The following is a 26,747-nucleotide window of genomic DNA, read 5'->3' as shown; positions in this document are numbered from 1 at the left end:
GGCAGATGTGATCGTCAGAGGAGGGATGGCATTTCCTCTGAATGGGAGGATATGTTCCTCCAACTTGGATGTTAGCATGATGAGCAATCAAAGTGCGCTTTGTTCCCTGGCCTTCACATGCTCTCCATACAGGCAGTTATCACTTATTGGTATTTCTAAAATCAAACACTGTCCCGTCCCCTGGATGGACGCCGCCTCAGTGCCGCTTTTGAGCTGGGCCATACAGTCGGCCGTTCATAAATATCCAGCTCCATGAGCTAAAAATAAGTGTCACGGGACACATGCTTTGCCTTTTGACTTAATGCACCTCTATACCTACCCACACAAACATTCCCATACATATACATACACCCCTGGCTTTCTCTGTGGATTCCTCGGGTGCTCAGCCCAAGGACGTGTTCTCTTAGCACCGACGCCCCTCACATAGCTCTCCACCCCCAAGACACCCATTAATTGACTGCAAATGCAACTTTATTGCAAAATGACTGCAGCTTTATTAAGCAACTGGATTTACAGGCAATAACACAATCAATATAACATTAATATAGCACATAATTAAATAAGATTCCTACAAGGTCCTGCCTGGATCCTGAAATATAGAGAAGTTAATTGTTTTCATGGATGGCATTAACTAGAGGGATCAGAAACCAAAGTTGGAAGAACACAGTTCCCAGTTGTTCTTTTTTCTGGTCCAGCATATTCCGTCTGATACAAATAGGATATGATCTCCCAACCCACAGGCATGCAGTATCACCAGGAACTCCCTCAAGACCCCCTCTCTCCAAGCCCCTGGGGGACAGCAGTCACTCAGCAGACTAATGCTCTCTTGATGAACTGAGGGGTGAAAGGCAAATAGCAAATTGTGTTTAATTTGTTTCCCACCAGCAGAACAGGACAACCTACCACAGGCTCTTGGAAAACGACCACAGAATGCGCCATGACTGCTGGAAAATGGAAGAGCTCAGTCCTCCTGGAATGAAGTCAGCCAGCATTGTCTCTAAAGTCATGAGCTCAGATTTCAAATTCAGGGAAATCCCTGTAGAATATTCTTGCAAAGGGGCCAGTAAGGAAAACACTGTGAGAAGGAAGTCTGTTCAGTGGGAACATTGTGCGTGGGTGCAGCCGATGGAGTATTTGAAAGACAAACATTGCACACCAGGAAGAGTCCTAAGGGAGGATGTGGCTATCTCATTCACTCCACGCAGTCCAGCCTCGTAACCACACTTTGCCCCATGGAGTTTCCTACCTGTGCCCCCATAATTTCAGGAACTTAGACATTAGCTGCTTACACGTTCCATTCCCCTTCGTTACCACCTACCACTGCCAAAATTAACTGTTTAATTTAAATAAAGAACTAAAGTTGATGTAGCTCTTGAACACAAGGGTGTCCAAATCCATCCTTAAGCCATTTGGCATCATATGCAACTCAGTGAGATGAGGAAACAGAGGTGTCACCATTGTCAATGCTTTACACAGGTTCCATTCCATATAGGACGCTGGCTGGGTAACTTGCAGAAAGACCTCTATGCTTAAAAGGGTCCCAGTCTCAGAAAGAAAGCAATGCAGTTGGGCACAAGGTCTCAGTTGCAAAGAGAATACTTTGAATGCACTTAGGTATGGAGCCCAGTATTGGTCCAGAATCAAAGCAATTGCTATTCATCAAGAGAATTTCAACAGGTCCTTGTAAAATCCCTCTGAATGAGAAAGGCTTGGAGTCCAGACGATACAGGAAAACAAAGCTGTTCATGTGCAAAGGGTCCAAAGACTGAGTTGTCAGGATCCGGACAGTGGTGATGGTTGACAGCATCATGACCGCAACCAGTGTGGCCAGGCCAGGAGATGCTGGGAGGCTCAGAGTGGGAGGAGAAACACACGCAGCCACACTCTGGCCCAATTTCAAGGTCAATGAGGACGATCTGCTGGGGCATGTGTGAGTTCTTAGGGATGGAGTCAGGGAACGAAGGCTGAGCTCAGGAAAAGGGAGGCAGGCAGATCTGTGGAATCTGTCATGAGCGTGCCAAGCCCTGGAGACCCGAAGGCCAATGCTGAAGCCCTGCCTGTTCACATCTCCCAGGTGCCCTCTGCCTCCCTTTACTGGCCACCTTTCTCGGGTGGCCTGAAGACTCTGGGAATGTAACATGGAGTCACTTCCTCACACATGCTGTCACGTGTTCACACTGGCCACAGGTAGCCCTGACTAGCAAATTCCTTCTTCTCTCCATTCGTAGACAGATTTGTGGGCACTTAGCAACTCCACTCAGCCTTGTGGGGTGCATTTTCCTACCAGTAAAATGAGCTGTGTGTACCCTACAGGGTCCACGAGGTTATAGCAATGAGACAAAGACATGTGGGATAGGAGACTTACCTTCGGTAAACATGTAAGTTCACAGGCCTCAGTCATCCGCTCTGGTGTCTACTTGAACCAAGCTAGCAACGCTGATCCTCATCTCTCCCCGTGCCCTTCCCACACCACCTCCAACACCCACATGCCACATACACACGCAGACATTACGTGCACATGTCACTTAGCATTTAGAACCATCACTAGATCCCTCACATCATAGACAAAACCCGGCCACAATCACGAGGGTGGATGTCATATTCATGGTGGCTGCACCTTCAGTCTGCAGAGCGATCTGGGGCAGCCATGCCTCCTCCTTTTCTACGTCAGCCTTTCTGCCCCTTGTTGCTCCCACAGAGCCTTGTCACCAGGAAGACACTCTCAGAGATGCCCTTCCTGGGGTGTGGGGAGCTACAGAAACGTCAGGGGAGAGACACAAAGAGACTGATGCAAATGACTGAAAGACATGGGATCCTCTGCTTTTTGCCTCTCAGCTGCTGAGTGCCTTTTCTTCCCCAAACCCTGACTCACCTTTGCTTTCTCTTCTGCATGGTTCCCCGAAGGGCGCCCGGGTTGTGTTTGTAAATCAGGCTGGAGCTAGACAGCTGTTCCTCTGGCTTTGCATCAGAACATCAAGGACAAGTTGTGGGGGACAGTGTTGGTGGCATCTCAGGTCCTGTCCTCAGGATGGAGGACACACTGCAGAGTTAGGGTAGCAACACTAGGGAACTAAAAGGCTAGAAACTTACCTGGGTAAACAGAAATACACACACACACACAAGCAATTTTGATGATGAAGACCTAAAGAATGTAAAAAGGCTGCTTCTAGCACGAATTCACAGCCTCTGAGAATCAGAAGAAACCGGAAGCCATTAAGATGTGCAAATTACCCCAGTGGAAAAATGCCCTCCACATCACCACAGCAAATGCTTTCCATCTTCTTGAATGACTCCTCCTTGGGTCATTTCTGGAAACTCCTAACGTCTTCCCTCTGAGCCTCTCTTGCTAGAACACTGTTCCTTAGATGAGCTGATGTCTTCCTGGACTTCTATCCACAGCAGTACTCCTTCCAGCCTCTTAATAAAAGGGGAAAAATCTGCTAACTCCTCATGAAATGACCCTAAAACAGCCAATGGTGTCACCTTAGTTTTCTCCTTCCCACACCGAGCAGACACACTATCCCAAACTGTCAGCAGCAAACACTCAGCCCTTCTCCTGCATCAGGAGCCCTGATTAGAGATAAGTCACAAAAGCAAAAAAAGAGGGGGGAACCTGAACATGAGACCCGGAATTAGAGTAAATCAAGATGGTCCTCAGGTACTACAGGAAATCCCACTCATAAAGAACTTTGAAACATGTCATGCGTATGTATGTCTGGCCTGTGCACACGATGTAGGGGTTTCATCTGCGTTTGCTTCTGAGCCATCGAGAGAGGAGGCATCCAAGGCATCAATATGAAGCAGCAGGTGCATCTGCCTGTAAAGAATGAGGCAGGCTGGCATGGCGGCTCATGCCTGTCATCCAAGCACTTTGGGAGGCCAAGGCGGGAGAGTCGCTGCAGTCCAGGAGGTTGAGACAAGCCTAGGCAACATAGTGAGACCCCATCTCTATATGAAAAAATTTAAAAATGAGCTGGGCATGGAGGTATGCACCTGTAGTCTCAGCTACTCGGGAAGCTGAAGCAGGAAGATTGCTTGAGATTGTCGTGAGCTAAGATTGTGCCACTGCACTGCAGCCTGGGTGACACTGAGATCCTGTCTCAGAGAAAAAGAAAGAAAACAGAAAGTAAAAGAAGCTATGTGGTCATCATTGTGAGTTGACATTTAGTTCTAAAGATCCAGCAAATACCATCACTAGCCCCTGAAAATCCTGTTAAATAAAGTGTATGCGTCCCCAGGGAAGTCATACCAAATGACAATAGATTTCTTCTCTCTCTCTCTCTCGTGTACAGAGGAGGAAGGAAATCAGCATTTGTGGATAGCCTACAATTTTCTCAGCATCTTACTTGAGAAGAATTATAAATATCATATTATTTTAAATGTGCATATTTAGAAGAGGCTAAAATCTTAGTGGTCCAACTGCACAACTACAGAAGCCAAGAGAAAGGGAGGACCAAGGTCCTGGACGGCACTGTGGTCTGATGCAAAGCCTGGGCTGTTTTCTTGAGGCTCACGAGCCTGAGCCCTGTAGGCTCTGAGCCCAGTAGCCCTGTAGGCAGAGCATCCTGTGAGGCCCAGGACTTTCAGTCCTGAAGGCCAAGGGCATTCCATTCACCCACCCATGGAGGCAGGAGACGGCTTAGCCCTTGCCAGTGGGGGCGCACAGTCCCAGTGGGAGACTGTCCCCCGCAAAGGCTCACTGTGACACTCAGAGGAACACGAGTAATGTGGGCACTGGCAGCCCTCTGCATACCACGGCGCTGCGGGTCTCCTCTTCCATCCCGTACACACTGGGCAGGGGGTGGCAGTACAGGAGTAACCAGGATCTTTACTGTCACTGGAAAGCAGAACTGGAGAACCAGGAAGATGGAACCAACTGCAAGTTCTGAGAACCATGGGTACCTGTTTTACGTAGAACTCAGATGTCTGTGGCAATCGAGAAACAAGCGCTTTCTTCCTACAAAAGGAAGGTTGCTAACAACACTCCAGCCTGTCTTATTCTGGTGTGAAAAGACATCATTAAGAAAAGAAATAGTATTGCCTATTGATGAGAGAAAACTGCAATCCAATTTTAAAAGAAAACTATTGCGAGGGATCTGCCCCATCCCTAGGAGTTAGTGAAGCAATGGCAGGGGTTGGGGGCCACAGAGGCCGTCAGGGAGCAGGGCACACAGAGGCTCCCATGGCAGGGGAGCTCCCACAGCCCTTCAAGGATCAGAAAGACAGCCACACCGTCACGCACCAGGCAGGCATGGCAAGAGCCCCACCTCCTCCCATGCCAGTGGGCAGGAGGCAGGGGGTTATATTCAGAGGCAACAGACCTCAAGCTTCCGAGGTGACTTCTGTGCCCCAGTCCCACCAGCCTTAAAATTACATGAATAGTAACTCCAGCCTCACCAGATCCATTACTCCGTGTCAACTACAAAGAATGCTTGGCACCCCACAACTGCTCCTTAAGGTTCAGGAATTCTGATGGTCCTAAGTCAGGACTAAGATACGTTCTCCTCCATCTGCCTGCGCACATGTGTTGACACTCGTGGGAAGTCATTTTAAAGTCATCTCTTTAGGGCTGGGAGATAGGCTTCGACTTTCTAAAATATGAACTGTTTTTACATAACACATGCCCCAGTACTGATTTTTGACTCATCGAAATTAAAAAGTCATCAGTAAAACACATCCAACAGCGGAAATTCCAGAGAACTTTCCTGTATCTGAGCCCTTCAGGAGTTGGAAGGCAGGGAATGAGAACAAGGGTTTACTCTCATTCCTACCTCACAGTCACAAGTTAAGGCCTGCACTGGTGATCTCTGGACTCTCCCTCCAACAGTAACATCTTCCTACCATGGATAAGGCATTTCTTCAACTTTGATACTCTCTAGCACTTAGCAGCCAAGAGGCTGGAGTCAGTATGCAATGTGAGGGATGAGGAGGTTATGCAACTCTGGGAAGTTACACCCTTCTACTTCCAAAAGGGAAAAGAGATTGCACAGTGATTGTTAAAGCCCCAGAGGAATTCTTCCACATCAAAAGCGATCCAGAATGAACAGTTGACTCTGGTAATTGTAAATAGATCTGAAACATGTGCATTGAATTCAGCCCCTTAAAATTATGGATGGGTGTACCCAACTGCACAGTGTTTAAACACCTCAAAACTTTCTAAAAATACTTGGGGTTCAAAGTAAGCGTCTCAAAAAAAAATCAAAGCCATGTGTTTCTATTTCATTTATACTTACCTTATCAAAATATTTGCTTTTAACAGATATTTGATGCCCAAAATGTTTGGGGGGGGCCTTTCTTTTTCTTTTTTTTGAGACCGAGTCTTGCTCTCTCACCCAGGCTGGAATGCAGTGGTGTGATCATGGCTCTCTGCAACCTCCCTATAAACATGGCATCTTATAAAATAACAAAATAATATTTAAATAAAGGCATGAGTTACAACATGGAAAGTCAGAAAACCAAGCAGAGAGTTCAGATGTTTTGAGGATGGTCCTGATCACATCTATATATTTCCTTACATTTCTCTTAATTTGATTGGAAGAATCTTTTTTTTTTTTTTTTTTTTTTTTTTGAGATGGACTCTCCCTGTGTCACCCTGGCTGGAGTGCAGTGGGGCTATCTGGACTCACTGCAACCTCTGCCTCCCAGGTTCAAGGGATTCTCCTGCCTCAGCCTCCCAAGTAGCTGGGATTAGTGACATGCAACACCATGCTCTGCTAATTTTTGTATTTTTAGTAGAGACGAGATTTCACCATGTTGCCCAGGCTGATCTCAAACTCCTGGGCTCAAGAGATATGCCCGCCTTAGCCTCCCAAAGTGCTGAGATGAGAGGCATGAGCCATTGCGTCCAGCCACCTTACTTAACACAGTTAAAAAAATCTTCCTTCTTAGAAGTAAGGAGTATTTCCCAAGATAAAATGAACATCAATCCATGTTTTCAAACTTGGCTAATAAATTATTTTCTATCTTTATTTTTCTATGTGGGTGACAGAGGGAGGAAAAATGAAGAGGAAAGCAAGTGCCTTGGGTGTAGTGATCTTTTTGCTTTATTCCCCTGGGAAGGTCTCCTGGGTTTTGTGTTCCTTGTCCTATCTTGGAGGCCACCTGGGGTCAGCACTCAGGTCTCCTTCACAACACAGTATTCAACAACATTTTGTTATTCCCCAATACTTTATTATTTTTATTATTATAATTATTTTATTCTTCCTTTCACTGGGGGCCTCCTTCGATGTGGACTTTCTCTCAAGGCTCCCCAGCCTTGTTCACCAAATGAGACTCTCACTCACAGCATCCATTTCATTACGTCTTGGACAACTGCCATCTACTTTTGGAATTAACAACTGCATGAATAGTAAAAAGGAAAATGTGCATGAGTAAAGGTTAATTATGTCACAAATAATCAGCGGCCCTCCATTGCAGAGAAGACCCTTGGAATGGACTGGCCCTAGAATAGAGAGCCCAAAATGCCACCGCTGCTGCTGGCTGACAAATGAACGTGTCATGCATTTCAGTTCCAGCCATAAGTTGGGGATCAGGCAACATGTCATTATCCCCTTTTTAACTGCTGGGAATTGATAAATGGCCCTGATGGCCATGGACACAGTAGGACATCAGTGATGATCTGTTGTCGCCGTGGGTTCTGTACAACCAGAATGTGTTCACAGTGACCAGGCCCCTCCCCCAGGAGCCGGCTGGGGGAGCACTGCAGAGAGCTCCCAGAGATCCCCTCCCTTTGTTGAGTAGAAATAATGCTTACCATTAAAGATTGATTTGTTTGGCTCTGCAATGAGTTAAAACCTTTTCATCCCAGTTCAAGTGTTAATAAACCAGAGACACTGGACTCTTTTAGTGGGGGCTTCTCTAGCAAGAAGTCATTTAATGCAGCTTAGGGTCGAAGCCTAGGCTATACCTTCAGTTTCAGAATGATCCTAAGACCCTGATTTAAAATGCACATTACTGGGCCCGCTCCACTCATGCTGAAACAGAATTCAGGAGCGGGTGGCTGAGGAATATGCATTTGTAACAAGCTTCTCTAAGAGTCTTCTCCAGAGGGTGAGAGGTATCTGGGAGCAGGAAAAAGAGTAGATTACCCAGAGGGAGAAACCCAGTTCTAGGCCTCCTACCCCAAATCCCCACCCTGAAAGCTAGCACTCTCTCTCTCTCTCTCTCTCTCACACACACACACACACACACACACACATCACCACCACACACACAAACACGCACTTGGACAACTCTTGAGTCCACGATGCTGCAGGACCCTCCGTCTGAATGCCATGTGGGAGTGCCCACTGGGGCTTCCCCTGGCTTCTTGGCAAGGTTTCCTCATGCCTCTCCTTCTGGGAGCGCTTGCCTACCTGTAGGCTCTGGCAGCTCACGTTCACTGGTGATGAGAAAGTCGAAGTATGGCAAGTTATAGAATTTTAATAGGGACCACTAGAATTCTTCCATCAATACATCTCTGCACATCCTTGCTACTGGCGCAAAAATGCCAAATGTGTCTTTAGGAGCATTTAAAGTCAGAGAAAGAACAAATATAAAATAAAATAAAACCATCAGAGCAATATGTTCTTGTGTATACTAAACCTATTTATTTTCCTGCACAATTCCGTATGCTTCACTATCATCGTTACACTGATCTTTAGTTTTCTTTTTTTCACAAACAAGATGTTATCTGAAGTGAAATGGACAAACTCCATCCCAACACAGTGCTGAGCAAGGAAAGCAGACGGCTGACCACAAGAGACTTCAAAAGAGAAGGATGAAGAGAACGACGCCCCTGAAACTCCTGGACGAAAAATAACAAACAAAGGAACACAGGAGCAAAATGTCCACCCTCGGGATGTGACCTGTCCACACGGAAGCACCAACGACCCGTCCAGTGCTGGGAAGAGGACACAGAAGTAACACATTCTAATTCAGGGACTAAGATTCAAAAAAAAAAAAAAAAAAAATCCCTTCAGTGTTCAAAGCTGGAGGTGCAAATTCACAACCTAATCAGAAAGCAGGAGTTGGTCAAGTGGTGTGAAGCAAGGGCAAACAGACGGAAGGAAGCCTTTGGCATGTATTTCTGTCTCAGCCCTGGGAGCAATGCAGGGGCCAGGGTCTGCACGGGGCAAATACGTGGCACGTACACAACACCCTCAAAGCGTCCACAAGGCTGGCCGCCTAGCATCCACCTGTGTTCCCTCTGGGGTGGCGAGAAGTGCGCTTGAGACAGGCTCTTGTCTGCTGAAGCCTGCAGGGGTCTCGATGCCAGGGGTGGGTGTCAGGGGAATCCGCCACTCTGCTGGGGTGTATTTATTGTGAGTAATCTTTCGGCCAGAAACCAACTGAGACTCTAGCCCTGTGCTTTTCATGGAGAGGTTTCCTTTACAGGCAATACACAAATACATGGGTTTCTAAACAAATAAGAGCTGTGAGAATAAGGGAAAGGAAGGAAAAAAACTCTTACCAGAAGCTCGAACCTGCCCTGGACATCCTCCTTTGAAGCCCCATGTTTTCAATTATGCCTCCTGAATCTACATGGATGCTAATATGTTTGCATTGCTGGCTTTCATTTTATTTTTTTACGAGTCACTGTAGGACAGCAAAGTAAAAAATATACTATTCTGATCAACAGGACACATCTGTGGTGAATCCACACAGAAGCAATTAATTTCCTGGTGGTATTTTTACACTGGGGGCCTAATGCAGGCCCCCATTATACAAACAAAAACTCCAGACAGCTCCTGCTGCCTGATAAAAAAATAAATCAGATTGCAGAGGGCTGTGTGGCCTAGGACTGCTACAGGCTATGACTTGTAATGAGGCATCCCAACACTAATTATGAAGCTTATTAAAGAGAATTGTTGAACTTGTACTCAAGTGCACGCTGTAATCACGTTAAAGAAGGCAGTCCTCGGAACAAGCAGCCTGCAGTCACCTTGCTCAGCAGACTGGGCCGTGCAGGCATAGCCAGGGTGTGGATCAAATCACAGGAACAGTCTTATTGTGTTTGGCAAATTGGTCAGGATAAATTCGATAGAAGAGCAGGTGAGAATCACAACAGCTTGGCATGATTCACACATCAGATTCTCCCCCACCCACTAACATTTGGAAGGGAAGGGTCCGGGACACTGTCAGGAGCACACATTGCCAACGCAGTATTTTATTATTAAGCTTATTCTGAATCTTCTCGAAGGTTGCAAAAGCAGTATTTCAATGTACTCTTTCAGGAGGGAAGGAGAAAAACGATTAATAAAGATGTTAGAAAGCTGAACTGCTGTGAGATTTGTTTAATTATTCCCCACAGGACTGCCCCCGCAATCTGCTGACATTTAACCCCAACCTTGCAAATCCTCAGTAAATATTAATATATCAACTCAAACAGGGGCCGTTGTTTTATTGGTTCACGGAGCTCGGAGAGATTCGCCACAGCAGTGAAAAATAATGTGCACAACTGAGGAAGACCGGCTTCTTTGATTTCACCTTCTGCTGCACACATGAGCTGGGAGCATCAACAAAATGGAAATGCTGTTACTTTGCACAGCTGTAGAGTGACACTTCAGATGCCTTCGCTTCCCTTTGTACAGCCTGCTGGAGTAATCCCAAAACCACAGTGGCAAGAGATTAGAAAGGAGGCAGAAGGGGAGACAGAGAGAGGAGAAATCACACTTTATTATCTGGAAGAGTGGAAATTTTAATAACGCAGAAGACCCGCCCTCCAATCTGATCAGCTTTGCCAGAACGGTGGGTCCAGGATGGGGGTCAGGAAGGGAAAAGCCGCCCTGGCAGCCCCGGGACTCCAGCCCCTCCTCCCGCATCAGCCCTGCCTGCCCTCCCTGACCCAGGGCCACACACCTCATGTGCATATCTGAGAATGGAAATGGCCTGCTTTGGTTGAGAGTTTGCTAAAAGAAAAAAAAAAATACTGGTTGCTTTTTACTGTTGCCATGTGTTTGGGTGTTAAGGAGGGGAGGGGAGTGGGTGGTGGTGGTGGAGGCATTTTTGGAGGGTTTTTCTTTGGGGCGGGAGTAGCTCAAACTTAGATATCTCTTATTGACTTATCTTCTCATAAATACTCTGAAATTCCTAACGGTTGAATGCTTGCTGTGGGCCAGGGAAGCCTCCAAATTCTTGGGTGTAAGAAAGAGGGCTTCGGGTCCACATTTGGCTCTCAGATGCACTGCGCTGCAGAGTTTAATGTGTGATTAATTTTATTCATAAAAATGTTAATCACTTCATTGTGAGATCTTTTTAACATTCACTGCAGAGAGCACCTTTTTTGATTTCTCTTGCCCACCATCTCACAGATGTATTTAATATTTTCAGTCATTGCTGCAGCTATCCAAGGCTCGGCAATTAACCATACGTTTAAAATTCAGCAAAGACACAGCAAAGTTAACATTCAAGCAAAGATACAGCAGCGACAAACAGCAAACAGAAAAGGACAGAGAAACACACACACACACACACACACACCCCAAGAATGTAAGTGACCAGGTGGGGAATCCTGCAGGCTGTCACCCGCTATCAGGGCGTCCGCAGCCTGGGTGACCTTCCAGAGCGCCGCGCTCCCAGATAGCTCCTAATAAACACGTGCTCAGAAACCGAGCTGGCTTCTTCTCTCACCGAAAGGGCTATTTCAAAGGGGAATCGGAATTTAAAATAAAAGCCCTTCAATTTGTAAGATTTCACTGGCCTTGGCGTCCCTCCCACCATTACGTTCTGCCTGAGGGCGTGGGACCCGTGGAGGGTGGGTCTTGGCTCAGCGTCTAGGGTGGGGCGCGAGGAGGGTGGTGCTAGCTGAGTGCCCGAGCTCCCCCCACCCCCAACCACCTCCTGCCATTGTGTCCCCGCACCCAGCCATTGCTCTCAGGACCCTGGATAAATGGATTAGGGGATCAGAGACACCCGCTGCGTCTTCAGAAGCCCAACAGCCGCCGCGGAGAAGGCGGCCACTTGTGCCCCGCCCGAGGGGAAGGAGGGGCGCCGACTGCTCGGCCTCTTCCCAGGGTCGGCCTGACCCTCCTCACTGCCCAGAAAGGGCCAGGGCCGGCCTTTGCCCGCGGAGGGGCGCGGGGTTCGGGCGCGGGGTTCAGGTGCGGAGCTGGGACGGTGCGGACCGCGAGCTGACTCCGGGGCGCGTGCTCCACGTGCTCACCCTTCAGGCCCACAGCCTGGGATCCCGCGGCGCGGCAGAGCCCTGGGTCCCAGCTGCCTGGCTTGCCACCCAAGCGCGCGGCTCCATCCCTTGCTCTCTCCCGGGTTCAAGGCCTCCTTTTCTCTGCCTCTTCATTTAGAGCAATCCTAACATTTCAGGTTGCTCCTGAAGCCTCCTCAGTCCCAGGCCACGTGGTGACTTCTGTGGGCCTAAGACACCTTCTCCAGGAAAAACTTATTAAAAATTTTGTTTTACCACTCCATAGGTATAAAGATAAATATATTAATATACATTATAAAATTTTCTTCGACCCAAAAATTACGGGGTATTTTTATACGGAAAAAAAAATTAAACCATTTCCCTGGGCCCCTCAAAATACCCGGGGCCCCCAGGCCCAGGGATCGCAGTGCTGAAGTCACCCGGCCGGGACCGCCTTGGCATCTGATCCGTCCACGATCGCCCTAAGAGGTCCATTTTCAGACGTCATTCTGGGAGGAGGGAAGAGGCCCAGCCACCAGTCGCGGGGTACAAAAGGCGGCCAGCAGTCCCCGCAGGATGACCTTGGCAGGCCTCTCAGCTCAGGAGTCATTACTGGAGCCGCTGGCTTGGTGGGGAGGGGCTGGAGAAGACCTGGAAAGCATGGCCTCTCCCTGGAGCCGCCCCTATTGCTCTGGGGCTGTCCCTGCGCTGGGGTGGGCGGCCAAGGCACAGAAAAAGTCTCGGAGTGGGCAAGGCGGCTGGGTGCCCTGAGTGGGGTGCCCTTCTTCCGCATGTCTACGCATCCCCATGCTCACTGGCTCAAGGGATGCCTAAAGGTGGGTGGGCTTTTTAATTTCCCCAGAATGCACCCCCTCCACTGTTTGTTCTGCCCTGTCTCCTGGCCCCCAACTTGGACTCATGGCCCCAGGGCCACCCTACATTCCCTCCCCACTTGGTGCCACATGCTGACTTGGGGGCCAGTGAGCTGGCAGGGCCCTCTATGGGGACAGAGAAGTCACCAAGCACTGGGAGCACACTCAGTGTCCAGCTCCCCAAAGCCTCCCTTTCCTTTCCAGAGGTCTCAGAGCCTGGCTGACCCCTGTGGCAGTGCTGGGTCCTGCAGTGTGGCCCGTGTTGCAGAGGCAGTGGCCACTGACCACAGGAGGTTCCTCTGGCCTTGCAAGTTCTTTCTGCAAGGAAACCATGAAGCTCCACTCCTCCGTGGGGCCAATGCTCCCCCAGCCTTGCAGATGACCCTCCCTAGGCTCTGCTACCTTCCCTTTTTTTCCACCTCCAACTTGCAGTCCCCACCAACAAACAAGGCCCTGTCGTTTTGAGAAGGGCATTCAGTGGTCCAGTCGTCTCGAGTCGAAGTTCTCAAACCCCATATCCGTTTGGATCCCCCAACCCCACCCTAGACCCTGCCTCTGTGAGAAGAGGTGACCATGACCCATTGGCATCATGTTTGGGGTGGTGGGGGAGGTGGAATTAGGATTCCCCTCTCAGGGGAGAGGTTCAAAAGCAGACAGGACAGGGCCTGCCTGAACCCTCCACGTTGAAAGGCCAAAGGCCAGTGCCTGTCCCAGGTACCTCTGGGTGCTACGGCCCACCCGGCCCTCTCTCCTTTCTGCCTCCCTCCCTCACTCCAGCTTCCCTGCTCTCTGGCAGAGTCCCATCTACAAGGACGACTGAAACTTTATAGGGCATGATTCATCGGTGGCGAACCCCTTGGAGCCGAGGCGCGTATTACATTAATCAGTGTCAGACCACTAAAACCGAGATATGAATATGAATTCTCCATATTGCAGGCGAGATAAATGTGCGGGTGAGTGTAATTGATCGGAGGACAGTGGGCAGGATGGTGGCAGCAGGGAGATTTCAGAGACTCCAGCTCAACCTTTGTGCTGGGGGCTGCCAAGGCTGTAACACAGAACGCAGGAGCCCCGGACCAGATCTGTGTCTTGTTCCCCCCCACACACCCACCCCTCCAGAAAAAGCCCAATATAACCGGAAAAGGGAACCCGGAACAGAAAACCAATTCTGATGACGAGGGGAACCCTATGTCTGGAAATTAGTCCTGTGGACAATCTCCCCTTAGTCTGTTCAGGGACTGTCTCCTCCCTGCTGGCCAGAGAGCAGCTGCCACCTCTGAAACCGTCCTGGGCACTGCTGAGGTAGGGAAGCCCCTTTTCTCAGGCAGAAAGCTCCTCCAGAACTAACAGCGCTTTGTTTTCAGAAGCAAAGGATATTTGTGGATTTTCTATGTCCACTCCAGATTTCTCAGGAGCTGAAGCACCAGGCACGTGGGGTGCTTCCATGGGACCCTGCACACTTAGATGGCTCCCATGGCTGGAAAGATGTAAACAAATAGTGCACAAAGGACAAAAATGCCTTCAATGCTCCATTACAAATTCATTTCTAACTTTTCACTGGAGAAAAATAATTCCGAGGCTGGCGATCTGTATGGAAAACCTAGCTCTCAGGAAGGTGCACAGACCATTCATGGACTCTAGGCCACTGCGGCTCAGTAGCCAGGACTCCCAAGGATGAGCATGTGCTGGCCCAGCTACCTCAGCAGCAGTTCCTGTGGGGGTGGGGGTGGGGGTGCGGTCCCAAATGTCTTGCATTGAAAAAAAAAATTAGGAAAGGGTGGAAATAGGGTGTGCAAAGCAGCAGGTGCCAGCACAGACCATCCAATTTGATTCAGGTGACTAAAGAGCTGAGCTTGCCCAGGGACAGAGAACTCTGGCCCACCTGAATCCAACCTGCTGTTTCCACCGTCACCCAGAAGGCATCTCACAGCACACTGGTTGCTTGAGCAGCATGTCTGTGTGGCTGGGAACACAATTCCTCATCAGAGGCGAAGGACATAGCTGGTCAAGCCTCTCTAGAGACACGGTCTGGCTGAGGACACAAGATCCATTTGGGCCCAGCAGTCAGAGTAGGCTCTAGGACCCCATTGCAGAACCTCTGGAATGATGAGCCCAAGGCTCTGATGACCCACGAAGGGCTAGGGCCGAGGGCAGGTGAGAAACACCTCTGTGATTTAGCAAGGAAGGCACCGGACAATAAAAGCACCCCACATAGAGCCCAGTGCTCACTCCCTCGCTCCAAATGCCAGTAGCCTACCCTGCAGGCCCGGCACTCCCCCAAAACACACACAAAGAACCAGTGGCTGCAGCCCTGGAACACAAAGCGGTCCCCACCACTACAAATCCAGGCTCGTGCCCGCGGAGCCCCAAGGCCCAGCGACCCCAGATTTGCGCCACACCCCAGGAGCGAGATCGGCGCTGGTCAAGGCCGCATTCCGCTTTCGGACCATAGAGGGCGCCTGGAGCACGTCCATTCAGACCGCGGAGCTGCTCCCCCGGGCCGGGCCCGAGTCCGTCCGCCCGCGGTCCACTCCGCTCTGGCCCCGCTCCTCCCGGCTGATCCCACCCCTCCCACTCCTCGCTCCCCGAAGCGCCTCAAGTGTCCTTGGCCCACATGCCCCAAGCGGCGCCCTTCGAGCCTCCTCTTCGCCGCTTTTCCTCCCGTCTCGGGGCAGGGAGAGGACCTTCCCCTCTACGTGGACCAGGAACGGGGTGGAGGGCTGTAGAAAGATGCGGGCGTCAGGGGCCAGTAGGAGCCGTGGACTGGCGCCTCCTAATCTTCACGCGAGCCTCCCTCTTTCCTGGAACCTCTGAAAAGACCCCAGTGCCCCGACTTTCCCCCTAGCTTCGGCCGTGCACGGAGTCCCCACGCGCAGCACTGGCGCCGGCGGGTCTCGAGCAGGCCGGGAAGGGCGGGTCACAGGCTGGGGGTGCGAGCGAAGGATGGTCCCTCTGACCTCGGACTCGGCCCTGTCCCCACTAGACCGCTTTTCCCAGCAGCCCACATCCTCGCTGGCAGTTTTGGAAATGTTCGCTTGCTCAGTTTTCACGCATTCAACGCAGAGTCGCCTGCGCCCTGAAGGCCCCTGCGTCTGGTCCGCAGAGCCTCCTGAAGGTGCCGGCTGCCGCGCTTGGCGCGTGTCCCGCTCGGAACCCACTGTTGCTGGTGTCCCCGGATCCGCAGCGATGTCCAGGCTCCCAGGCCATTCCCCACCCACGCGCGCCCGAGGCCAGCCCCGCCGCGAGTGTTTTCCAACGTCGATGCTCCCAGCTGCCTCCCCGCTGCGGCCATCTGGGGCAGTTTCCTCTGGACTCCCGCGGTGCGCGCCTCTGAGGGCAAAGGACGCAGTCCGTGGAGCCCAAGTGTAAAGGGGCTTCCCTGGGAGACCAAAGACCCCTCGACTTTCTCGCTTCCCACCGCAGCCCCAGTCCCTCGTTCACACCTCACACCGCAGAGAACCCCTGCACCGCATCCGCGCCGGCCCATCTGTGGAGTTTTAAAGAGCCTTCCAATTTTTCCCGGTGTTTGATTTAACCAAACCACTAAAAATACATGCAAAGCAATACTTCTACTCCATTATTTTCACACTCAACCCAGAAAACGACCAGGCACCACGATGCACCGTTGAGACAACTAGTTATAAACTGATTCCTAATCCGAAATTCTCCTCTGGGGTTGCAAATAAAAAGTATTTTTTCTCCCTTTTTACCGATGCTATAAAATCGTTTTGTAAAACTGCCTAAAATTGAACTTATTCATGTCCTGAGAAAATCATGTCTCAGAAAAATGTTTCTGAAAGCAATTGAACTGCCAGCAAGAAACTGCCCCACTGATAATATTTAAAAATTCAACAACAACCACAAACAACCAAGAGATGTTTAAAGCACCTGCCTCTTGGGTGGAAACAGCCTCTAAAAGCCCCCATGAGAAGCCCCTCTCCCCCAGCCACAGGCCCTTGGGCCCTGCCCAGGGTATCCCCCACTTCTCTCTCTCTTCCCCCCCCTTTTTCTGCCACACACACACACACATACACACACACACTCTCACACACACACACGCTGGCCAGGCACACAGCAGCAGGAGCGGGGAGGGGGCATAATTTCATTTAGTTTATTAGACAAAAATATATGATTTAGACAAGTTCGCTGACGCGCTATTTACAATCTGAAATCACTCTATATACAGAAAAGGGGGGAAAGAGACACAAGCATGTGGGGGCATTTACCGAACCCGATAATCGCAGCCACCGGAGCCGCCTGCAGAGGCCTGGCCGCCTGGACGCGAGCTCGAGACCGAACAAGCCCCTTTCTGCAGAAAGCGATGGATGGGAGTCCTTGACGTCGTTGTCATATTTGTCCTTTACACCAGTCTGAAATATTTGTCTTAATTCCTCCCACATTCCCTCCCTCCCCAACTCCTCCCCCCTCCCCCTCCCCGCAAAAGTAAAAGAAGACCCTTAATCAGGCGGACGGGAGGGCTGCTAGGATCCGCGGCGTTCCCTCCTGCGGGGCCAGAGAGCTGCATGGGAAACACAGCGAGACAAGAAGACAGGGGCACTGTGAGTGGGGGACGCAGCGCCGGGCGTCGCCGGCTCCAGCAGCGGAGCCCTGGGGGCGGGGTCGATAGCCAGCGCGGCTCCCGGCTCGGGAGAAACTCCAGTCTCCTCGGCTCGCCCGGCGCCCAGGGCTGGCGGGGAGCGCTCCTTCAACAAGGACTGCGCGACCCCCACCGCCACCCAGCCAGCTCCGCCCGGGTCCCGACCACTCCTCCTCCCCCTCCCCACCGCCTTCTCCCATAGCAAAAGCAAACAGCACTCACTTGTCGCGTACCGGCTGGAAAGGCGACTTTAACTGCTGTGCCGGCGAATCTGGCCTGGAGACGAGGTCTCTCTCTGCGAGAGATCGGAAGAGGCAAAGTTAGGACAGAGAGACGGGCGGGAGAGGGCCCAGGCCTCCTTCCCACCAACTCCTGCCTGCTGCTCAGGCAGATTCGCCGAGAAACGTCACCCGTCATCCCACTACCACCCCTGAGCAGGCCCGCCGGTAGGGCAAAGCTCTCTTGGGAGAGCCCCAGGGCCTTGTCTGGCTTTCTAAATTGAAGCAGGGATTAAGCACAGCCTCAGTGCTCAGAGGCCACTGCCTGGTACTCTCCCAGCGCATGCTGCACCCCACGCTACTACACTTAGCCAGGCCTCTGCATTCCCAGCTAGAGTACAGAAGGACGCGGCGCCTGGAGCTGTACCTGAGAGCGTGGGGCTGCTGCGGGCCGAGGCCTTGTCTCCGTTGAGCGTCCCCGGGGCAATGGCGACCGGCGGCTGCGGTGGTGGAGGTGCAGGAAGGTGAGGGCCATGGGGCGCGGCGTGGGTGGCGCCAACGCCCAGGAAGGAGCGCATGTTGAGCAGCGAACCCTGTGCGAGGAATGCGCTGTTGGTCCAGTTGGAGAACTTGCCGATGTGGCAGGTATACAGTCCGTGGCTGGGCAGGAAGGCGGGGTGTTGCAGCGGCGCGCCGGCGGAGGGCCCGTGTGCGCCGGGGTGGCCCGCAGGCGGCGGCGGGGAAGCCTTGGGCGCACCATCGGGGCTCGTGGCTGTCTCGGCCAGCGACCAGATCTTGGGCTTGCCGTGCGGCGCACCCTGCAGGCCGCCCGCTGCAGCGCCGGGGCTCAGCAGGCGCGTGCTGCCGGGCTCTGGGGCCTCCTTGGCCAGGCCCAAGGGCGAGTCCTGGGGCTTGAAAACGTCAGGTGCTGCCAGCGGCGAGCCTTGGTCCCGGGCAAGAGCAGAAGGGGCTGCGGGTGCGTGGGGAGCCTCGGCCTTGTCCTCGTCGTCCTCGTTGCTCTGGTCTCCATCGTGCTCGTCGATCTTGTCAATGTCGATGCTTTCCAGGTCGATCTCCTCGTCGTCCTCGGCCTTCTCCGGGTCGCCCTCGGTGTCGCTGCCGAAGAGAGTTCCATCTTCCTGGTCCTTGCTGCGCGCTCCCCATGTCACCTTGTTCTCCTTCTTGAGGCGCCGGCGCGCGTTGGCGAACCAGGTGGAGACCTGCGTGAGGGTCATCTTGGTGATGATGGCCAGCATGATCTTCTCGCCCTTGGTGGGGTAGGGGTTCTTGCGGTGCTCGTTGAGCCAGGCCTTGAGCGTGCTGGTGCTCTCGCGGGTGGCGTTCTTGGGCCGCCCGGGGTCCCCGTATTGGAACTGGCCGTAGGGGTAATAAGCCGGCGCCGTGTGGGCTGCGAAGGTGGCGGGGTGCACCCCAGGGTTGTCCTTGAGTTCATACTGCGAGCCCTGCAGCCACAGCGTAGAGCCATCGAGGAGAGAGAGGAGGGAAGTGGAGAGAGAGAGGGAGAGAGAGAGAGAGAGAAAGAGAGAGAGAGAGAGGTAAGTCTCCAAGATGGGAAAGTGGGAAGTAGCCGCTCCAGTGGGCTCGAGGGCCTCCCGGGCGCTTTGCTGGGCTCTGCTGTGCTGGGGAGATCAGGAAGGCACCCCCAGTTCACTGCTGGGGAGAAGGGGAGCCAGGGCCACGAGCTGACTTCAGGAACTGTCCTTTCACCGACCGTTGAGATCTTTTTTGCCATTCTAGAAAAGTTCCAGAAACAGTGCAGTCTCCAGAGGAGCACAACAGAAGCGCGGCCCCTGCAAGTTCCCTAGGCGACCGGTGTTCCCACTACCAACCGCCGCAGAAACCTGCATTTCCAAGTTTATCTTTCACTAGCTAGAGGGGAAAACCTTTCAACTAAGCTGATAAAGCCATTTCTCCAAACGTAAAGGGCCTAGAGCCCAAGCCTCCTCTCTGCGACCCTGAGGGGGCTCAATCAAAATAAACCATCCCGTGTTTTCTACCGGTCTAAATCCGCCAGCAATTTAAAACTAAAGCACAGGCCTCTGCCTTCCAAATTAATCTGCATATAATAGTTTACCCACAGTAAAAGGTCTTTAGTGGTGACAGGTAATTTGAAATTTTAATCCCAGCCATCATCGACAACAATAACAAAAACACCATTTTTTTTTTTAAATACAAAAGGAAGTCTTAGCCTGTAAAATATTAACGCAAGGGCTGGGAGCAACCGGCGGCCAGGAGGGGAACCGGTTCAGTATCCTAGGCCTCTTCTCAGTTACTTCATCTCTTAAGTTTGACTTTGATCTGGAGGGAGCAAACACAAACTGTTTGCAGGCATTTAGAGGCGGTGATTTATTTGCAATCAATATTCTTTTTATCATCAGTAGTAAAACACAGCAAGTCAAATTATCCCATCAGGTTTTTTGGTAAATAACATTTTATCTTTCTAACAACCTCATTAGGCCTCATTATTACCATAAATTGCCCAGACAGACATTCAAATACAATTTTATCTTTTGACTTCCAAACACCCAATTATAATGGCTTGGAAACCTAGGCCTAGAATCAGGGTTTGGGTTTGAGTTACTCTCTAAGAACCAGTGGGAGAGCTGGAGGAAACACACACCTTTTGGGTGGGAATAATTTTTACATATTATCCTTTTAGGGGGGAAAAACAACTTAGAACAGCAAACATCTCCCTTTCCCAACTCTCCACAAAGGGCACAGGTCCTCACGCTGAAGCTCGCTCCCTCCCCCGCAAACACAGGCAGAGTTCCCAAATGGCACACAACTGCATTCGCAATTTCTGTAAAAAATGTTCATCCTCTATGTAAAAACGGTCGAGTTGCAATGCTAGCAAAGGGAGCTCCGGACTCTGAGAAAGTTGTGAAGACCAGAAGATTTCTTGGACTAATTAGTTTGGCGACTGAGGCCGCAGAGAAAAGGTTTCTGCGGCCAGATTTCGTTTTTACCCAGTCGTTGCAAAATGTACTTTGTGCTTTTCTAATTATTTTGGTTGTAATTGTAAAGAAGACATTTCAGCCTCGTCTCCACTGGGAATTCTTTTTGAAAGGACACCTTGTAAATCTCTCAACGCGTTCCGGCCTCCCTGCCGCCTGAACAAAATGGGGGCTGATCTTTTTCGATAGTAAGAGACCTGAAAGGCAGCCGGGCCGCTTTCTTTCAAAACTACAAGAAAAGTTACAGGGAAACCCGCTCTTTGCTTGTGCACACTTGACGGGTGTTTACTCCCCGCTTCTCCTTCGGGGAGCGGGGAGATATCGGGGGTGCCTGGAAATTGCTTTATCCCGCGGGCGGCGACCCAGGAGGGGGTTGCTTCCCAGGGCCCCGTGCCCGCAGCACAATTCACCAGCCGTCCGAAGTTTAAGCATCGACCTTGCAGTCAGACCAAGGAAAATGGATCATTTGGACCGGCAGACAGGCCAATGCCTCTGCGGAGAATTCAGTGTGCAGCCGCCTCCCCCCACATCTAACACCCACTGGGACGGGAGACTAAGAGGACACCATTTATTTTAAACCAAGGGACACTGTTTTCTTTAATCGTCAATTATGTAACTAAGGAAGAAAAGTGCTTTTCTTTCGGTGCAAATGAAATGAAAACTTTGGCAACTTAGAAAAGTAAAATCAAACACCATTTCAGACACCAAAACATTATTGCAAGTTAATTTTTGTTTAAACTCAAATTCGCACACACGCCATAGAGAGAGTTCTCCATCCCTTGGACCCCTATTGTTAACATGATTTTGATTGACTCTACGAGGCTTAAAAGGGGTCTGTCTGGCAAACTCAGATACAACTATCTCGGAGCTGCTAAAGAGGGAGAAAATCAAGTTTTCCAGACTCGGTTCGAAAACTAAAGAGGCCGCGCTAGCGGGACCCGCGGCCAGGAAGGGAAGTCCTGCTAAGCTACGCCGGGCCGAGCTGCAGGAACCCGGTGGGCCTGCCCGGGCGCCCTGGCCGAGCCAGGCGAGTTTGCCCCCGACCTCCAGCGCGGGCAGCACTCCCCGGGCCTGCTTCTGCGGCCTCTCTGGACTCTCGCGACCCGCTTCCTGGCCCGGGCCTTCCGCTTTCCCAGGCCGAGATGGCCCAGCCGTCACCCGCCCGGCCTCCCCGGCCTCTTGCGTCCCCGGGGGCCGCGGCCTCGGCCGCCTGGAACCTGCCCTCGGACCTTTCTAGTTCCTCGTCCGGACCAGGTCCACCCGTCGTCTCTCCCTCCTGGGCGACCCGCCACCCTTCCCCTGGCGCGGGTGAGACAGAGAAGCGGGGGAGGCCGGGCGCACTCACCATCTGCGAGAAGAGGCTGAGATCCGCGGCGTAGGGCAGGAAGGCGCTGTAGTTGGGCGCGCCCGCGTACGGCCCCGCCGCCGCGTACATGCCCAGCACTGAGGTGACCGCAGCCGCGCCCGCCCCGCCGCCCAGCTCCGCGGCCCCAGGTCGACCCGACGAAGCGGCGGCCGCAGCAGCAGCGGCAGCGGCCAGCACCCCCGGGCGCTCGCCGCCGTAGGCGCCGGGCCCCGCGGCGCTCAGGTACTGCGGGTAGCCCAGCTGCGGGAAGGACATGTCCGCGGACTCGGCGACCGCCGCAGCGGGCAAGTATTAAAGGCGCGGGGAGGGAGACGGAGGCCGGCCGGAGGGGGATTGCAGGGGGCGCTGCGAGGGGTCTAGGGAGGAGTTGGCGGCCAGCCGGGCGCGCTCGGGCGGGCCGAGAAATGGGGGCCGGTCGCGGCTCCTCGGCCCGGTGCTCCCAGGCGCCCGGCTCCCGGCTGCGCCCGGATCCGCGATCGCGCGCCGACTGCGGCGGCCGCCCTCCGCTCGGCGGCGGGGCTTTCAGACACAATTTGAAGTTGATGCTTTGATTGGCATCCCCTTGAGCGCAGGCCCCGCCCCTTGCTCCCCTCCCGCCCCCTCCCTGCCTCCCGCCCGCCCTTGCCGGCCGCTCCCGCCCCTCCCGCGAGCACGTGGTGCCCCGCGCCGGCCGGGCCAGCTCCTCCTGCGGTGGGCGCGCGCGTCGGGGCGGCGGGGTGTGGGCCCGGAGGCCGCGGACTCCTTCCCGACCAGCCCCCGCGGCTGTCTGACAACCTGTCGACACGGGTTTACAGCTGTCTGACACCGGGTTTGCAGTTTCGCAGTCGAGGTGTGTCCCCTTTTTAACAAAAACAACTCGGCGTCTGCTTTTCTACCGTTTGGGCAGCGGGGAAGGGGCCGGCGGCCTGGGCGGGGGTGACAGCGGGCAGGGAGCGGCCTCTCCCCCGAGTCCCGCGCGGCCGGTGCCTCCAGGGGACTATCTTTGGCAGAAGTGCACCCGGACACTCTCCGCGAGCCACTGAACCGGCGTGGCGTGACACCCCTGACTCCAGATGCGGGTTCCCTTGGGCCCCTACTAGGTAGTAACCGATCGTCCGCCAATGACCGGCCTCGCCGCCCTTGGGGAAGTGGGGAGCGGCCGAGCTCTGAGGGCTCTTTGAATTGTGCAAACTTTGAGCGAGGGCAAACCCCGCGGAGAAGTCGCTAGCTCGGGGGAAGCAGGCGCAGTCTGCGCCGCGGGTTCTCGGAGGGAGGGGTGGGGGAGATGCGAGGGGAGGGGCTTTTTCTTCACCCAGAAAGCCCCCTGGCAGCCGGAAGGAAGCATCCCCCGTGCCCCAGCGAAGGGGGAAGGCGGCGTGGCCTGGATGCGGGGTTTGTCCACCAGGTGTGCAGAGGCAGACGGGAAACATGTGGAACGCGCGAACCCGAGTCGGCGCCGCCGCCAGACCGGGAACTGAGCGGCCTCCTGGTTCCAACCCCGCGTCCCTCTTCTCCCTGCGTCTCCGCTCTCCATCCTCAGCCTCGCCGGGCGACAGGACGTGGCCGGGCGCGGCGCACTTCAGAGGGGCTCCGTGTCGCCGCGGGCCTGGCCGTGCCGCTCCCGGGAGAAGATGCCAAGTGCACGGGCCTCCTCGCCTCCCTGAGCCTGGGACGGCCCTGGCTGGCCACTTCTGCGCCTCGTGGCTGGAGAGGTCCGGACGGTGCCGTGGGGAACCGGGTACCAGCCCCGGCTCCCGGGGCCACTTTGCGAACCACCTCGTACTCAGAGCCGGAGCCGGGAGTTCACCCCGCTGCCGCTCTCCCGCAGCGGGGGCGCGGGACCCCGCGGGAATTTCAGCAGCGCACTCTGGCGTCTTCCCCGCTTTAGGCGGGGTTGGGGCTATGGGATGAAGGCGGCCATCGGGCCAGAGTCGGCATGCTGTTCTGCTGTTGGGCTGAGCCACCCGTATCCTGGACACCGGCCTGGCGGTCCCTTGACCCCCTGCCTCGCTTCCCTTTCTTCACAGAGCCTGGAGGCCCAGGGACTTCAGCAGCATGAGGAGGGCTCCGGTTTTCTGAGCCTGAGGACAGACAGTGAGACATCGCCTATAATTAGCAACAATAATGGCCATGATAGTAGTAATTACTAATAACCAGCTCTGACATCGGGCTTGATTTCCCTGCTCTGAGTCAGATTGTTTCCTTGTCATGCTGATTCCCCCGCTCAATTCGCCCCTGCAAACTCCGGAATCCGCCTACAACCTCTATGGTTCCTTTTCTGCTTTTACAGATTCCAGGCGGGGTTTGTGGGGGCGCCGAGGGTTGGTGCCGAGTGGATTCTTGGTGACACAACTCCGGGAAGCCCCTAACTGCAGCTTTTTCCTGTTCCCCAGCCCACCACCAGACACCTTCTAACCCTAAGACGGATTTCCGATTTTCAACCTCCTCTCCTCTATACCCAAAACAAATCCATCCATTGCATGTGCCTCACTAGGTGAGAAGTGGGCCAGCCCCACCCACCCCGTCCTGTTCAGCAAACTTGTGTCACATTTCAGGGTGACAGGGGAGATACACCCTTTTGTGTGACCTGGAGAGTGAGGTGCGATGTAAGTCCAGAGACACTTCTCAGCCTTGGGATTCATCTACAGCTTGTCTGCCTCCTTCCAACACACAAAGCACCACCGCCCACCCCACCCGCAAGCCTCAGGTCTCTCTGCAGCTGGCAGAGCTTTGTGGCAAGGTGGAAATAGGGGAGTGGAGGCTTCATCCTGACTCTCAACCAGCCCACTCCTCTGTGCCTTGGCTGCATCACCTCCATTGGCGATCACAAAATGACTGCAGGTTCCTGAAAACGCCAGGGAGCTGGGTGGGGCGGCTGCCACTGGGCCCCACCTGGAGGCTCCCCTGCCCTGTTAATCTTGCCTGAGGACTGCACAGTTCCTGGGGAAGTGGCACTAGCAAAGCTGGGTAACTTGCTCCCCCACCCCCGGAGCCCTGCAAAGGTGCAGAAGGGGAGATTGTGGTCCATTCTCTGCCCAAGGCCAGGGCCTGTGGTGGCACTCCAGGCCCCTGGGCCTAAAACCAATTCTAGGAAGTCCTTTCTAGGAAGTTCTAGCAAAGCCTGGCAGGCCCGAACTCACCTCCTCTCTTCTTTCTCCTTGGCCCTTGGCCCAAAAACGTTCACCTAGGATACTAGGAAGCAGGGTAGACAGAGAAAGAGAGAGAGAGAATTGCCACCAAAGCATCCCATCAGAGAGGGGGAGAGGCGGAGAAGGAACTAGAATCTCCTGGCTCAGCCTCTCCTAGGAGAGTTTCTTCCCACTCGTTGTGCCACTCATTTTCAGAAGCAAATGTCTCAGTGGACTCAGGGCTCCAGGGCCTCAGATGCTGGAGCAGGCAGAAGGGCTGCGCGTCTGGAACCCATGGGCCTGATTTGAACGCCCTTTTAAAAATGTCGTGAAAAGTCTGAACTTTCCCTCAAAGAGACTGCCCCTGCCCCCACACGGACTCAGCATCACTGGCATCTAGGACCATCCCTCTGGTGGCCGTAGGTGTGCCAGGTGAAGGAGATGGACGTTGGAATGGGAGGTTGTGTGGCTCCCTCTGCTTGGTCTTGGAAACCGATGCCCCAACTGTGAGGAGCTGGATCTCTGAGCCAGGAAAGAACCACTTTGTTGGCCCCTCAGCCACTTTTCCTGCCTCCAAAGCAGGTGGCTGAGGCAGGCCCTGCCGTTGCTCCAGAGGTTGCTGCTGGCTAAGCTGGCCGCACCGATGGCTGCCCCTGTAGTCACTGTGCCAGAGACAAAGACGAGGAGCCTGACAAAACCAAGTCTAGGGGTCGCTGCACAGCGGAATCGGAGCTCCTCCTGCTTAGCGCCGGGGATCCAGTCCGGAAGCCCGTGGGCCCCGGTGCTCCGGGGACCCAAGGCATGTGGCCCAGGAGGCTGGCAAGACCCCTCGAAGCTTGGCAATGGGGGGTGACTGGGACTCCCCTGCTGGGAAGCCAGGACCTTCAGCGCGTCCAGGACTTGGACAGACGCAGGCCTCTGGGTGCAGCAGCGTGTGCAGAGTGCGCGAGTGTCTCAGGGAGCGCAGGGGGCAGGCTGTAGGGGTGGGGGTTGGGCGGGGAGGAGAGGAAAGGCCAGAGGCGGTAGGGGAGGGAGATGGGCGTTGGTGTACAACTGCAGTTTAAGCTAACTAGATTTTTAAGCTGGTGTTAAGGCTTGATGGAAAGTTTACTTGCAAGGTGCTGCTGTTATCATTGTTATTATGCGTCAGTTTTCTAAGTGGGAGGGATGTTATTCCTGGAGAAGATCATTTTCCTATTCTCTCTCCCAACCCTCAGTGAGGATTCCACCTGCCCTGCCCCACCCTCCTGGGGCATATTTACATCAGGACAAGATTAAACACACCCAACAGCTTCCTCGTTTACAATTTTATTTCTTGGGAAACAGTTCGCTGGTCTTGAAGCTCTGCAATCCGGGGGTCGCTAAGGAAAAGGAGGATGCTCCTGGGGACGCATCATCCCGGAAGCCGTCTGTGGAACCAGCCTTTGGCGCCGAGGATCAGGCTACACAGACCCGCCGCGGGATGCAAACGGGTGGCGCGGACCTGGGCTC

General features: G+C 53.4%; 1 protein-coding gene and 1 long non-coding RNA gene across 2 annotated transcripts; both read right to left on the bottom strand.

The window, feature by feature from the left end:
* Positions 1-470: 470 nt before the first annotated feature.
* On the bottom strand, positions 471-3,881 carry LOC117064379. Its single transcript, XR_004429415.1, has 2 exons — positions 2,873-3,881; positions 471-2,752 (listed from the first exon to the last, which is right to left on the bottom strand). It is a non-coding gene; the product is annotated as an uncharacterized LOC117064379 (long non-coding RNA).
* A 13,204-nt stretch (positions 3,882-17,085) lies between these two features.
* On the bottom strand, positions 17,086-22,682 carry IRX1 (iroquois homeobox 1). Its single transcript, XM_033178753.1, has 4 exons — positions 22,129-22,682; positions 18,236-19,271; positions 17,813-17,885; positions 17,086-17,512 (listed from the first exon to the last, which is right to left on the bottom strand). The coding sequence occupies exons 1-4, from the start codon at positions 22,402-22,404 to the stop codon at positions 17,455-17,457; spliced, it is 1,443 nt and encodes a 480-aa protein (XP_033034644.1). The 5' UTR covers positions 22,405-22,682; the 3' UTR covers positions 17,086-17,454.
* Positions 22,683-26,747: the final 4,065 nt, after the last annotated feature.

This window comes from Trachypithecus francoisi, unplaced genomic scaffold (genome assembly GCF_009764315.1).
Source record: "Trachypithecus francoisi isolate TF-2019V2 unplaced genomic scaffold, Tfra_2.0 Lachesis_group2, whole genome shotgun sequence".
NCBI lineage: Eukaryota > Metazoa > Chordata > Mammalia > Primates > Cercopithecidae > Trachypithecus > Trachypithecus francoisi.
The sequence above is the reverse complement of the archived record's forward strand: the minus strand, read 5'-3'. Positions and strand labels throughout refer to the sequence as shown.

Excerpts from the sequence above, each read along its gene's own strand:
- IRX1 (XM_033178753.1), bottom strand. The coding sequence starts at position 22,404 with ATGTCCTTCCCGCAGCTGGGCTACCCGCAGTACCTGAGCGCCGCGGGG. Across the intron at positions 17,886-18,235 it reads CAGCAGCCCCACGCTCTCAG|AGAGAGACCTCGTCTCCAGG; the intron begins GTACAGCTCCAG and ends GATCTCTCGCAG. Across the intron at positions 17,513-17,812 it reads TTCCAGCCGGTACGCGACAA|CTCTCTGGCCCCGCAGGAGG; the intron begins GTGAGTGCTGTT and ends TTTCCCATGCAG.